General features: G+C 48.2%; 2 protein-coding genes across 11 annotated transcripts in view; one reads left to right on the top strand and one right to left on the bottom strand.

The window, feature by feature from the left end:
• Nucleotides 1-4,015, top strand: part of TNC (tenascin C) — a 95,241-nt gene extending 91,226 nt beyond the window's left edge. For all 10 annotated transcript variants that reach the window (XM_086683837.1, XM_086683829.1, XM_086683830.1 and 7 more), the window contains 2 exons: nt 1,259-1,422; nt 3,644-4,015. In XM_086683837.1, the coding sequence (XP_086539963.1) occupies nt 1,259-1,422; nt 3,644-3,754 (275 nt within the window). In that variant the 3' untranslated portion in view covers nt 3,755-4,015. The remainder of the gene's footprint in view (nt 1-1,258; nt 1,423-3,643) is intronic.
• Nucleotides 1-15,631, bottom strand: part of LOC147575015 (uncharacterized) — a 285,037-nt gene that overhangs the window by 8,456 nt on the left and 260,950 nt on the right. The gene's annotated exons all lie outside the window — the stretch shown is intronic.

Below are 15,631 nucleotides of genomic sequence, written 5' to 3'. Positions count from 1 at the left end.
TGAGCCCCGCGGGGAAACATCCATAATGGGAAGTGTCTCCAGGTAAAGATTTGCTGAGAGCCAGGTTAGATCTAAGGAGAGAGCAAACTCTTCTGAGATCAGTCTGGTGGTAGTGAAGGGAGAGAGGCCCACGGGCCAAAATTGTTTTCCTTCCTGGCCTTTTATTACCTGGCAATAAATGTCTCTCTGAGTGAAGTGGCTTCAGGCAAGAAGGATATTGTCACTGGGCAAAGCAAAGCCACTAAGCAGCAGGAATGCGACCTCCACCCATCTCTCCCTGCATTTGCAGAGCCCCTTCACTAAGGTGACCCTGGTAAAGCCACCTCCTCTCGTGGCAGCCGGCCCTCCACAGGAGGTCGTCTTGTTTCTACCATAGCCACCTGCTCCTGGTAGCTTCCTCATTAAAAAGGCCTCCGAGACCCTTTGTACTTTGCTTCAAGATATCAGGGTAAAATGTTTCACTGTCTTGATATGTTTGTGCTCTGTGTTGGCCAGAGCTGGGAGGACGGGGACACAGAAAGAAATGGCACTTAAATGTCCCTAAAATGCAATATATTAAATGACGAACTGGATCCCTAGATAGTGCTACGTACAAATGGTCATCTTGTCTAAGGATCAGGGAACACCGGCCCCACAAATAGTGAAAAATAACTGTACGATACACACACTATTTGGTGGCCTCTAATATGTAAAGGGTTTGATTACCAGGGTGGCAATAAATACTTGTATTTGCTGGGGGGAGTGCACCATTATTAAATATGGGTTTCTCACCTTACTCTCTGAGCTCCGTTATGTAAAGGAATACAAAACAGTGACAGAAGTCACAACAATCACAGCCATTATACATACTACTCTACCCATTCAGCATATACCTTCATATCCATTGTCCAAACAGCACGCTGAGGTGGATAGAATCAATGTGCTAGCTCCATTTTATAGAAGAGAACACTGAGGCTTAGTAAGAGGCTTGACGTGTGCATGATCACACCAGGGAATGAAAGGAACAGGACTTGAAGCTGGACCCTCCAAAGCCACCCACAACCTTCTTTCTACCACCTTATGCTGCTTCTAGGAGAAGCAAGCCCTCAGAGTGAGCCCTCATGTCCCCTCCAGCCCCGTGTTTGACCCTAATCCCAGGTCCAGTGATTTAAGGCCAGGCCACCCCAGGCCCTTTGAGTGGCCACCCCGGTTCTGCCCTTCGGAGCCCACAGGGACACTCCAGCTGGGATTCCTCAGATCCATTGTTTTCTCTCTGCAGGTGACTCCATGGCTTACCACAACGGCAGATCCTTCTCCACCTATGACAAGGACACGGACTCAGCCATTACCAACTGTGCCCTGTCCTACAAGGGGGCTTTCTGGTACAAGAACTGTCACCGTGTCAACCTGATGGGGAGATACGGGGACAACAACCACAGTCAGGTGAGTAAACCGCGAGTGCCTGGGGCAGGGCTTGGGAAGCCGGTTGGGGGTGACAGGCAGGCACCCCAGCCCCTCAGTTCTGGCTGAGACTGGGAGGGGGCAGCAACCTCTGGGAAATGGTGGCACCTCTGTCCCCAGCAGGGAGAAACCTCAGGGACACTGCGGGTCAGGTGAAATCCTAGAAGCAGTCCACGTTAACCCATGAAGATCCTGGGACAACCACCAGTCATGTGGATTCCAAACACAGAATGTTCTCCTCAGACAAAACCTTGGTCTGTGGCCCAGGAGGAAAGCAGATAAAATGCAGGCTGTCTAGGTGAAGCAGGGGTGAAAGCAGGGTGCTCTTTCCACCTTCTCATGTTGCCTCAAGGATGCTTCCATAGGAGCCTTTTTCCACCACCTTTATTTCTTTGTCCCCTACCACCAGGACAATACAAAATCCTTCTGGGGGGGCGGGGAACAACCCAAAAGCTGCCTGCCCAAAAGGAAACCTTTCTTTCCCATCTACTGTTGGAAGAAGAACGAGCTGACGGAAAAGGTCCACAAAGGAGTTATGCGAGTCCTGCCCCAGCTCTGGCAGCTGCGTGGACTCTGTGATGTCACTCTCCCTCTGTGGCCTCAGTCTCCAGGATAGAATGAGGAGGGCTCATTTCCAGCTCTGCGCCTCCGTCAGAGGGAAGCAGGAGGGCAGAGAAAGGGCAGTGCAAAGCCCAAGCTATCAGGCGGCAGTGCTTTACCATGACTGGGTAGTCACAGATGCATTCGCCCATGGGGAGAGCCAGCCTTTCCCAAATGTCACCTCCCTGTCAGATTCAGACACTGCCTGATATCAGTGAATGCCAAAAACTTAGAATCACATAGTGTCTCAATTTTTTTTTTTTTTTTTTTTTTTGCTTCATTGTACCAGCCATGAACTTTTCCATGTCCCCTCACAGCCCTACATAGCTTAAAGAGAAGAGGGGTCATCTGTTAAGTTTCTAAAATTCCACATATGAGTGAAATCAGATGATATCTGTCTTTCCCTGAGTGACCTAAGGGAAGGAAAAATAAGATAAAAACAGAGAGGGAGGCAAACCATAAGAGACTCTTAAATACAGAGAACAAACTTGAGAGTTGATGGGGTGGAGGGGGTGTTAAATGGGGGATGGGCATTAAGGAGGGCACCCTTCGGATAAGCACTGGGTGTCACACGTAAGAGATGAATCACTGGGTTTTACTCCTGAAGCCAAGACTACTCTGTGTGTTAACTAACTTGAGAATAAAAAAACAAAAGTAAATTTAAATTTAAAAAAATAAAAAGAGAGAGAGAAGAGGAGTCAGAGAATGCGGTGGTGGCCTCACAGGAGCACTCCCGGAAGCAGACATCCCTCCCCTAGTGGGAAGAGGGCAGACTCTACCATCTGTAGACTGTATGGAAGAGTCAAACATGGAATTAGGAGGCCCAGACACAAATATAATCTTTTCTTGAGAAAGAAAAATCTTTGGCCAAATTTCCAAGGATATTTCTCCCTGGTGGAGATTAGGGAGGTAATATTTACTTTGCACCTGCAATGTGCCCGGTACTATAATCACTCCTTTACAAGTTCATTTAATTTTCATAGCACCCTTTCAAGGTTGGCACTATCAGACCCTAAGAGGAAAAAAAAAAAGATAGTGAAACTGAGTCCCAGAAAGTTTTGATGATTTGTTTAAGACCACTTATGCCTCAAGTAAGAGCCCTGAGCTTGAACTCTGTATGTAAGTAAGAGCGTTGAGGTTGAACTCTCTATGTCAGGTTGTACAATTTGTGTTCCACCTGTGCTCTTTCTGCCATTCCATACAAACCCTTATTAAAATACTCCATGAGAATCCCGTGAATTAGAGACTCCCCTGCATATAGCTACTCAATTCTGTAACTTCCAATCACGACCTGAATTCCTCCAGCGTCTATTCCTACCCATGGGAAGTCTCATCAGCCACCATTTTGTTTCACAATGGCAGCTCAAAGCTCAATGCCAATGCCGGTGACTTCTGACTAAAATTTTAAAAACTGAGTCAGATTCAGCCAACTCCTTTGAAGTTTTCACTACACAGACCAATAGACAGATAGGCAAGAGACAGCTATGAACTACCACATGGTCAGGTTGAAACAGAACTCCTTTTGTTCTGTCAACTAAGCAGCAATGATCAATGAACACCTTGCCTATTGAAAACCCATCTGGAGGTCTCCTCTCTTTTACAGGGTGTTAACTGGTTCCACTGGAAGGGCCACGAATATTCAATCCAGTTTGCTGAGATGAAGTTGAGACCCAGCAATTTCCGAAACCTTGAAGGCAGGCGCAAACGGGCGTAAGTTCCAGGGACAACTGGGTGAGAGAGGAGTAGGGCCCAGAGAAAGAAGCAAATTTTACCAAAGTATCAACACAACCAGTCCAACCATCAAGCCACACCCGGGTATTTGTCAGGAGTTAAAGTTGACCATGGATCATCGGGGCCAATGGCGGAAGCACCCGCCTCACCTACCCTGCGAGTATTTCCTTCGCACCAAAGACAATGATCTCCACAGGTTTCTGTTTTGTTGTTTGAATCAGCAAAAAATTTTCCAGTGACAGCATCACAGTGGTTGTCCTTCTCTTGGGTGGCTCTGGGAATGGGAGAGGGGTAGGCTGTACAGTGGTAGTCGGTGTTAGAACCAGCTGTATTTTACACAAAGCTGTATAATTAATTATCATTATTTTTGTCCGCAACGATTCAGTGTGTGTCATTGGAGGCCGTCCCCAATTTTTTTTTACATTTCATACAGCAAAAACCAGAAAAGCAATACTGTTTCGATTTTAAGGATATGATTAATATGATTAATATAATAATAATGATGATGAAAACTAAGGATTTTTAAAGAGATCTTCCTTTCCAAAACACATCTGGACAGTACCTGATTGTATTTTTTTTTTTTTAAATAAAAGCACAAGTACTTTTAAATTTGGCTGTTGTTTTGCCCTTCGTTGTTGAGCCTGAATTCCACCAAAGCCATATTTGAATAGATGGAGGAAAGGTGAAGAGGGATGGTGGTCAAGTCAGAGAGGAAGAAGGAAAGGTGGGACGCTACAGGCTGGGGGAGAGGAAAGCACCTTTTTGAACAAAGTTGAGCGAGGTTGGGAAAAGGTTACCACTTAAGATTCAGCCTCTTACTCAACATTTTCAAGACTAATGGTTTGTGCTCTCACAGAGGCTCTCTTATACCCACCTTCTAAGGTAGCCTGCTAAAACTTCCATGATATAGATGAGGTGACAACTGTTATCTAGCAAGGATCAAGATGCCCAAAGGCAGACAGCCTGCGTTCACACCTTGGCTGCACCATCCCCTAGTTCCCTTACCTCTTTGTGTCTCAGTTTCTTAATGAGTAAAGTACAGTTGCTCACACTTCTCCATAGCATTTCTACGAAAAAATAAATGATATCATCCAGATGAGGCCCCTACCATGGTGCCTGGTGTATATTAAATGCCACTAAGTGTTAGCTGTCTCTGCTATCACTGTTTTATGACAGGGTGCACAGAAGTGTAACGACTTGCCCATGGCTACCTACCCACTTAATCATAGAACTAGGATTTCAGCTCAGGTTTCAAAGTTCTTGCCCTCACTCAGGACCCCGGTGAACATCCCTCCTTCCCTGAGGAAATGCGCGCTATGGGTACACGTTACAGAATGATTGAGGGTAGGGAAGTTCAGGTGGATCCTTCCTACAACCCTGAGGTCTTAGAACTAGAAAGAATGTCTGTTAGGAATACCTCCTTCTCCCCCAATCAGAGTCCGGTGTCCCCCAGCCTCGGCCTGAACGCATCTCGTGGTGGAGGGAACTCATTGCCCAGCACAGCAGATCTGTTTGTACTTGGCAAATATCGAGTCAGAACCACACATTACACATTTGTCTTTTAAAACATGGTAAGTTGGGGGTGGGGGGGGTGGGGAGCAACTCCCAGTTGATTCTCTCAGAGATTTTCAGCAAATGGACTTATTTAATGAAAACCTTTGGGCTGATAGGCCTCATTCAAATGGAATGTGATGGCTCAGATGCGAGGATGAGAAGAATTCATGGCTCAGGCCAGATCCTTTGCTGCTGAGTTTATCTTGCTTTAATAAATGCCATCGTGTTATATACACAACTGGAAGTTCCCGATCATAAGACTTGTTGCCTGCAATTCTGCCATAGCAACGCTTGCCTTGCTGTGTAAACCCCAACAAACGGGCTCCCTATAACAATCAGGCCTTAAGAGGGAGGCTTAACCCTCTGTTGACTGCTCCCTTGGGAGGCTCTGAGCCCCAGTCCTAGCCCTTCCCCCAAATACAGATGTAACTAAGCTGATAAGGTACTTCCCAGAAGCCACACCAGAATCAAATTCCGGTTGGTGAAGAATCCCCATCACATGGGAGTCCTTGACCTTGGCCCTGGGAAGGTGGTAGATACCCCCATATGGGGATGGGAAGGCCAAGACACTCAATGCTGCATAGTCGGTTTCAGACTGCCCACATACTAGTCAAAGCATGAGCTCACCATGCCTCAACCACGTCCTTCAGTTGGTGACTCTGGCTTTGTTCCAGCCACCTCCTCCATCTCAAAAGGTCTCCTGAAATTCTAGTCCACCCTCAAAGTCCAAGCCCACTTCTGCCTCCCCACCGAGAATGAATTTCCAAGGAGTCTGGTCTTCCCTTTGCCCTTCCTCTGTCTGCTCCCCTCCCTTTTCCCAGCTTATACCCTTCGAAGCCATCCCACATGAATGGTATCTCAGGTTTCTGGTGAGATCAAAATGGGAAGTGTTGGGACACTGAAGGCAGGAGACTGGGCAGTTAGGGGGTCAGGGTACTTCTTTTCCAGCCCCATCCCTACAGCATCACAGGGGGGTGACTCTTTGCATCCTAACAGAGGCACAATGCTAGTCCGTCGCCCATCTCCATTCAGCATCCCAGGTTTTGGATAACTGCTCCCCCCACGTGCCCCTTCGGGCCTAAGGATGGTCTCTGCACCTCAGCTTCTCTAGACCTGGGAACTGTGTTAGCCCTAGTGGCTCTCCTCCACATTGCCCACACCTTTAGAGACAGTCCCTCAACTTCTGCCTCTCCCAGGGACCCTGCCTTGTGAGGCTTCCATGCCAGAGGGAGGCTGGCAACAGCCACCATATCAGACAAGTGAATGTATAATTGCAAACTGAGTGAATCTATAATTGCATGTTTTAGAAGTAAATCTGAGACACTATGAGAACATCTACGAGGACCTGAGCAGGAAGGCTTCCCAGAAGAAGGGCTTCTGAATCGTCACCTAAACAATAAGTAGGACTTAACCAGTGAAGAAGGCAGGGGAGGCAGAGGACAGAGTACCCCTAGAGACCCTGAGGCAGCCAGGCCATGCAGAAAAAAGACAGAGGCAGCTGCAAGAATCTGGTCCTGCAGGTTCTTTTGGTCCAGAATAAGGATTTTGATCTTTTTCCTAAATGCAATAGGAATTTTTAGCAGGGGATGATTATGATCATATCTTTTCTTTAAACAATCTTTTTGTTGCAGTTTCAACTTGGGCAGAGAGGTGGGAGATGGGAGGTGCTGCAGGGGCTGCGTAGTGGTGCCATGGGGACGGGGCATATGGTGTGAGAGACATTTAGAAGGTAAAACCCACAGGGACGTGGGGGCCCAGAGAGCTACTCCACTTCCACACCTAGTTCCTGAACAGCTTTCAGTTCCTGCAGGTCTCTTCCAGATGTGGCTCCATTGTCTCATTAGGGGTGTGCAGAGCTGGAGTCGAGGTCCCACTAACCTCAGGAACCAGGAGGGCTGTAGATTCCCAGAGCTCTAGGCATCTCTCCTCCAACTTTGGATGGGGGGTGGGGGTGGGGGAATCAGGGAGGGTCCCTGGGGGTTACTGTGGTTAGAATGAGGAAGGATTGATGCCAAGGGGACTCTGTCTGTGGCTGAATTGCAAAGGGTGAAGGTGATGGCTGGGCCTTACCCTGGGGGCTTTGTGTCCTGTGAGTGCAACTGAGAGTTGCTGATGGTGTTTAGGGCAGGAGTGACAAAATCAGGGTCGCTCTTTAGAAGTCCCACTCCCTTACTAGAAAGGCATTTGCTCAGGCTATGTCCTGTGGCCTCAGTGGGGTGTTAGAAGAACTCACAGGTGTCCCCTGCCAGGATTTGGGCAGATGCTCTATGCCAGTGGCCAGCAGAGGGCTCACTCCCCCGCCCACCTCCCTCCAGGACCAGCCACACAAATGAATTTAAAGTTCAGAAAGGAAGCAGGAAAAGGCTCTCCTCTTGAAAATCACTCCAGTCTCGCCAAGACTGGAAAATAGATCTCAATGTGTTACGGAAAGAAACACACACACACACACACACACACACACACACACACAGTCAAAACGAGTAGTTCCCGTGTTAGCCCAATGCTTGCAACTGCGGGTGAAGCTGTTTCAGAGCCATGAGATGACTTCTCCAAGGTTCAGAGTGCCAGAGCAAGGACTGAATCCTAGGTCTTCTGACCCCTTAGGCCTTGAAGAGCATCTATTGGCATACTGATTCCTTTATCCATTCTTCCATTCGGTACACAAGGAACACCTGCCATGAGACAGTTCCCTCATAACACTTTACAGTTTACAAAGCCAACGTGATCATAGCTTCTCTAAAGTAATCGTCTTTGCAGTCAGAGCTGAGCTGGCATCCGTTTTCCAATTACTGAATGATCTTGGCCCAGTCGCTTAATTTTTCCGAGTGGCCCTAAAAATTGGAGTGAAGAAGACATACCCTGGAGAAAGTGTGATGATTTAAAAGAGAGAAATGGACAGCACCTGGCCTGGAGAAAATGTCAATACACATTTCTCTCTAAAGGTGATAGTTGTCTGAAGCTGAGAAGCGGGATACAATACTCAAGTCAGCCAGCAGATGGCAGGCTCCCCTGGCTTTCTGAGGGCACTAAAGGAAGCACTCCCCGCCCCCCTCCCCAGGTGTTCACGTGGCTGCAGTGATGCCACCTGGGCTCCCAGGCTCATAGAAACCTCCAGGAAAACCCCTTCTCTGCCTTCACTCCAATCCCCTGCTCCATGAGAGGTTCAAACCCTGCCGAGGGGGCAGCAGGGTCATGGCAGGCTGCCTCTGCTGTTCTGGTCTCCCCTTTGGCTGCACAAGCCTTATGTCAACAACCACAAGCCTTCTTGCAAATGTACACCGGGGTGGGGGGTACATTCCTGGGGGTCAGGGAGGGAGGGCTTCTGGCCCACGTGTCCAGTCCCCACTTGGATTCTGTAAAGACCACCACTCTTCTCCGGCATGTGTAATGGCTCCATTGCAGTGACGTGTCATCACTGACTTACTCCCCCCCAACCCCCATTACTGCTCCCTTATTGTTGGTAGTGAAGGGTGAGCTCACACATCTGCTGCCCTATGGTGGCTCCTCTGGCTTGTCCATGGCCCCTCAGCCACGTGTCTTCTCCTTCCCGACCGCTTAACTGTCCAGCACAGAGTGAGGCCCTTCTGGAAATGGGAACACATTGTTGTCACTATTGTTTTACACTCTCTTCTCCTTAAAAGGCTGGTTTAGCTGGCGATCCCTCTGGATTGCCCCGAGCAGCTTGGGCAACCCCGGAAACGCCGTCAAGGGCCCTGTGTCCCCAGTGCTTGGCTCCTTGTGTCAGTCTACACCCCAAAGAGGTGTAGAGTGATCCTCTTAAAATGCTGAGTCAAACCATCTCATTCCACTGCCCCAAACCCTCCAAGCTTGCCTTCTGGCTTACAGCAAAGCTCGAGCCGTTACAGCCCTTGAAGCCCTGAGTGATCTGTCCCTTGACACTTCTCAGAACTCGATGCCTGTCTCATGGAGATCTCGGTGCATTGGCGTCTCTGCTGCTCTTCAAACCCAGCACTGTCCCACTTCTGAGCCTTCCCCTGGAATGCTATTCCCAGCACCACACACATGCACACACACGGCTCGCTTTCTCATTTCCTTCGGGCAACCTCCCAAAGCCGTCTGCTCAATGAGACTTTCCCTCACCACCCTGTGTAAACACACGCACGTGCACTTCGCACGTGCGAATCCACGCACACGCACACAAGGCCACCTGACCCCAGCACTCTTTATTTTTCTCCATAGCATGTCTCCACCTGACATGCTGCTGCTTTGTTTATGTGTATGATTTCGAGAAATTAAGCTCTGTGACAACAGGGACTTTATATGTATTTGCTCCCCTGTTGTATCTCCAGCACCTCAAATAGAGCCCATTCTAGGGTCTCCCAGTCCTTATGTGTTCACTGAACATGTGACCAGACCTATTTTCTATTTCATTAAGCGTCAACTCTGTCCCCAGATCGTCATGTTAAGCAGAAACTAACTCAGAGAAGTGATTTTCCCGAAGCTGTCATGCAACCAGAATGGATTCCTATTCAGTTCCTGCTTGCCCACATCATTGCCACAATAGGTCAGAACCTGACGGTGTGGTTTAAAGAAGCAGCAGAGGAATTGCTCGATCGAGAGCCCCAGGCAGCAACCTCTCCTCAGCAGGGGAAGGCCGTGGCTGAGATGGTCTCAGAGCCAAGGAGGGAGAAATCCAGCAGGACATTTAGAGAGAAAAGCACCATAAATATCAGTCAATTCAGAGACAGAGCATGGCGTGTGTCCAACCAAAGTCACTTGTCCAGGGGCTTTCCACACATGTGGTCCCTCAGAGAGAAGCCTCCCAATTTTGGACCGAGGCCCTCCCACTGCACCACACCACAACTGAGAACCATCGTTTTTCAGGGCTAGATGGGAAGTGAGCAAAATTAGTGACCTCTCAGGCCTTTTATTTACATATATTAACTTGAAAAGGGAAGTGAGAAGGAGAGAAAGAGAAACAGACACAGAGAGTGAGACAGAGGCAGAGGTACAGAGAGAAGGAGAGACAGAGAGAAAGAGACAGATACAGAGAGAGAGAGACAGAGATAATTTTCCAGGTACGGTAGAAGCCTCATAAACTAAAGTCATCTAGTTGTGGGTTCAAGAATTTCTCCAAAAAGAAGTATATGTATTTCCTGAAAATCAAGTCCTTCTAGGCAGTTAGCAGAGGAGAGGGGGGAGCAGGCCTCAGGTGTGTGAAAGGGGTTTGGTCTACACAGCACACCCAGCTCAGCCGAGGCTTAGGACCGCACTCGCCCTGGGCACCCTTCAGGGGAGCATCAGAGTTAAGTTTGTAAAAGCATTGATCTCTCCCCAAAAGCCCAGTCCTAAGGCAGCAAACAACTTTCAAGTGAGTGCCACAAGGGGCTGGCTCCAGGACAGGCTACAAACTGCACGAGGGCCCGGCTTATTCCCTGTGTTCCCCCTGCGTCTCCAGCACCACATCCACAGTGCGTAGTGCTGGAACCCGGTCGCTGCACAATTAAGACTTCTCGATCAAGACATCAACTTATATAACTGCCAGGAAGTTCTAAGAAGGGCACTGAGGTCACGACCAGGCCCAGTGTGAGAGACAGTTACACTCAGTTAATAGACACCTTATTAGTCTACTTGTCATCCTTAGAATGGTACTTACTTAGACGATCAGATAGTGAAAAAACTGAAAACACCATGTCCTTCAAGAAAGATGGGATAACGAGGAAGGACATAATCTCCGCGTCAGAATCTCTGCAGGCCTCTCATGGAACAGCGAAAGTAGGCTTATCCTATTGGGTGACAGAAGGTAGAACTGAGAGCCCATGGTGAAATCTACATGGGGCAAACAGTACCCAAATAAGAAAAGGACTTATGACCGAAACCATCCAGGGAACAAGTAGGCCGTCAGAGAAGCAGTGGACTCCTGGTACTGGAGAGGTCCTAGGTCTTAAGGTTCACACACTAAATAAAGTAGTGTTATAAAGTCCCTTCCAGCCCCATAATGGACTTATTCTGCCCCTCCGGCTCAGTCAGTTGCCGCATACAAGCTTTCCAAATGCTTCTGCTCCAGTCACCAACCTGGGTCTCAAATGCAGCAAAAGGAAAGGACATCATGACAGAGTTAAGACACCAGGAAACACAGATGTTATTTGAAGAAGGCAGCCCCTTGGGGAGACAGGAGATAAACACAGTGTTGACTGTCCCTCTGATTAAACAGAGCACTTCCTCCAGGGAACACAGGGCAGAAGGAACCACACTTGCCAGTTGGCAAAACCTTAACTCTCTTAAAAATTCTAGGTTTAACGAGTTTCTTGGAAGCAAGCTTCTTACAGAAAAAGAAACCTGTAACCCCAACCATGACCCACAGGCAGAAAATTTCACTGTCCCCCCCGGCCCCCCTAACACACACTGGGATATTTGCTGCAAGAGATTGTTCAGGGTCAAATTCCACTTTCTAACTTTACTTAGGAAGTCACAGGGGGCTTGCACAAAGAAGCAATCTCTAGAAAGGAGATCTGAAGTGTAAACTGGGATATGATGTTATCATTCAGCCTCCAGGATCACTCATCCCTTAACCCTTTATTTCCGCTTAATCTGAATGCCAGAGCATTCAAGTAGAATGTACGTGACTTCATGTACATCATATAATATGTGTTTTTAATGCTAAGGCTTGAAACCACCAGACACGGAGGCAGGACCAAATAGTGGCTGTGTTGGAGGCAGGAACCATCTCTTAGCGAACTCTGTATCGGCAGCACCTGGTGGGGAAGACAGCACTATGCTAAATCAGTGAATGTATCAATGGACCGATTGATGGCTTCAAGCTTTGGCTCGGCTATGGAACTAGCAGTGTGACCTTGGCTGGGTTGCAGAACTTCTCAGAGTTTTAGATGTTTTCATCTATAATTCAGAAATACTAATAACCACCTTGTATGATCTCAATAAACGCAGTAATGTGTATAAAGTGTCCCAGAAGGTGTCTTGCTTATAGTAGGTGCTCAGTAAATTATGTCCCTTCTACTCCCTGGAACCGTCCGTCACACAAAGGAAATGATCAGTACACATTTGCCTGGCTGATCAATACTTGGAACTAACATGAATGAAACCAGTTAATTGAGGAGGAAGCACAGACAGGCGCGGTCATGTGCCTTGGCTCAGGTAGCTGCTCCGTGGAAGAGGTGGGGGCAGAAGGAGAGAAGTAAATCCAACATTTAAATATATCTCTGCTGTGAGAGGCAGCCTCCACTTGTATTTATCTTTCATTTACACTGTGATTCTCTCTTGGGCATTTTGGCTCCTAAAGGCAAAGTTTCCAGATCTTCTGGAGGATTCATAGAAGATGCACGCCTTTGAAAGCTTTTCATTAGCAAAGCTGGACATACAGATGTGAGCAACTGTACTCAAAGCCATATATCCTTAAAGGACCCGCATAATAAAGTCCTACTGTGTCTAGTCCCCCTTCCCTACCCCCGAGAACTTATTTCCGCAAATGAATGTGTGTTTGATGCTGTGATCAGGAAGTGAGATCAGGTCATCCAACGTGCCTCCTCACTGCCTTAGCTGCAGAGACAGCAAGGGGAAACTCATTACCCACGTATATCAATCATCATCGTGGCCCTGGTCTGTGGCAAATCTATTCCTTCTTGTTTCTTCCACCGGTTTCTGTTCTCTTTTTCATCCCAACGGTCTGATTTTGCTTTCCGTTTAATCCATAAATCTTTCTGGAAAAAAAGGGAAGTGAGAAGAACACCAAAGATATAAAATGGCACACAGATTCCCAATTTGGACTTTCCTGGTCTGAAAACAGACCTGACTTCTCTCCCTCAGCTTCACCATCTTTAAATGAGTGATTTTGCTAAAACAACAAGAGCATCGAACCGCTACAATAAGCACCAGCTGAATGCCAGGCACCGTTGGAAGTGCCTCCCGCGTCAGAAACTCACGCGATCTTCCCCTATATTCTGTGAGGTAAGGAATATCATTGTACCCATTATACACAGGAGGAAACTGAGGTATGGGAAGGTTGGGGAACTTCGAAACCACACTATTGTGTTTCATGTAATACGATTCGAATTATAATGGAATGCTTTAATTTAGAACCTCATCATGTGGGACCCAGAAAGATGGCTGTGAGTATAATTGATACGCTAGAAACACTGATAAGGGAGCAAGCCCACATGGTAGAGGCACCAACTGTCATGATAAGGAGTAAATTCCATGTTCCTTCTACCATTCAAATTCCGCTCTCAGGAACTGCAGAACCTGAAGGCAGAAACTATGAAAGCCAAGAGGTTATTTATTGTTGTAACTGGGTTGGAAGGAGAAAAGACCCATAAGGTAAAAGGGCACACAGCCTAATGTTTTCTCTGCCTGCAAGGCAGACACATCACTCCGCAAGCTCTTTCTGGCCTCATGCCTCTCCGCAGAGGAGAATTGAGACCAGGACGTGATGAGGGAAAACCACGGGCTTCTGGGTGACTCACACTGTGTTCAGGCGAGCAGGTCCTGCCCAGCTGGCTCTGACAGGGAGGGGGTTGCTCTCGCCTGCAGCTTGGAAATCTACGGTCAACAGAAGGGACTACCCTGCTGTTTTGCGTTTCAGAGTCTCCAGAATCCCAGGGGCCACTCCAGGCTGTTTTGCTTTCTCACCAAAACTCGAAAAGAACCCCCCTCCAAGTCCTAGAATCCCTTTGCCATCAGGGTTTCAGAAAGAGCTACAGTCAATTGAAATGCTTCTTCTTCAGGGTGTGTGCGGAAGTCACCACTTCTCCCAACCTTTAATGACATCATCTGTGCAGCCACCCCGAGGGAGCGGAGCCCAGATACACAGAAGTGCCCTTGAAATGGCAAAGCAGGACCAGGAGGTGAAACCTGTCCATTCCCAAGAGAGCCTCCTGCCGGCCCGACAGTACGGAAATTACGCTGGACCTGCTGGCCTCCTCCCAGGTGCCCCTGCTGCCTGCTCAAGTCTGCTAACTGCTTGCCTTCCTTGCTGTGTCTGACTCTGACACCTTCTACCCCAACGCCTGATCATCAACCAAAGTTTTAGTACTCTTTGGTGCCTGTTTCCTGGACTGGCAATGGCATTTGACTCTCTTTTTCTGTAACGAGCCCAGTCCATTACAGGTCTTGTTTGAACGGCTCCCAACACCAGGGTACATGCACAGCCTGGTAGGCTTTAAGCTACACTGGACAGGCTTCCATAGAAGGTTCATGGAAAGAAAAACATCATAGAGTAACCACAGGTAGGCTTCTTCAGATAGGATGTTACCTTCTGCACCTAGACCTTTAGTATGGCACAGAGCAACCCTTAAGTGCAAAGAGGCCCAGAGTGAGAAACAGCTTCCTCAGTAAGATGGCCTCAGGGGACATTTGCCCTCCCTGGTCCCTGATGTCAGTGCAGCTGCAGGGAGCAGGTTCTCCTGCAAGCATGCCTCTCAGTCTCTCCACTTCTCTTTCCTCAGAGCCTGGGAAGCCACTCTGATCTAACACAAGGACATTTTCAGAGTGGGAGGTGAGACATACCTAGGGACCCTCAACCAATGAAGGACAGGAACACTGGATGAATGCCCCGGTCCTCTCCTTTCACAGAAGGAGGCACGTTCAGTATGCCTTCTCATGGGGCCCCAGTGCACTGGACTAAGCCACAGTTGTCCTCTGCAGGAACTGAACAGCAAAGCTCATGCTGGCTGTCCCTTCCTCCCTGTCTCAACCTGCTCTCACCTCTACTCCTGCATCTGGGAATCATCTCGCAAGCTCTTGCCTCAGGCTCTACTTTAGGCCTGATGAGCTGAGGCTATAGTTATAGTGAGAATCAGGAGTATTGTCTAGGATCGAGTCAGTAAGGTCAGTATGAGCCAGACAGTGAACAGGCCATGGAAAAACTTTAGATTTCAGATTCCATTGCCTGGGTAGTTAAGATGATGGAGCCCAGCCTAGGAATCCAGCCAGCGGGACTTTGGGGCAGGGGGCAGTAATGGCTGGAAATCTGGCCTCACCAGGGCTAGATGGAGTCTCTGGGCCTCTGCTGAGCTGGCTGAGATTCAGAGAAAGAATTGGAATGGCTAGGGACACTGATGCAAAAAGCCGCTCACCAAAATGGGGCCACAGGGAAGCCACAAGGTCAAGGTCTGACTCAACCCTTCTGCCAGGGCCCAGAACTCATCTCTAGCACATTGGATTTGGCATGAAAATAACCACAGCTTTCCTGAGTGTGCCTATTTTCAGCCTGCTCAACAGTTTTCATAATGAGCTCATTTGGTTCTTAAAACAACCATATAAGTCATTCTCCCCATTTTATAGATGAGGAAAGTGAGCCCACTATGCACTTGAACCAAGACTTTAATCC

Source organism: Puma concolor, chromosome D4, assembly GCF_028749965.1.
Source record: "Puma concolor isolate L17-30 chromosome D4, mPumCon1.1.hap2, whole genome shotgun sequence".
NCBI classification, from domain to species: Eukaryota; Metazoa; Chordata; class Mammalia; order Carnivora; family Felidae; genus Puma; species Puma concolor.
The sequence above is the reverse complement of the archived record's forward strand: the minus strand, read 5'-3'. Positions and strand labels throughout refer to the sequence as shown.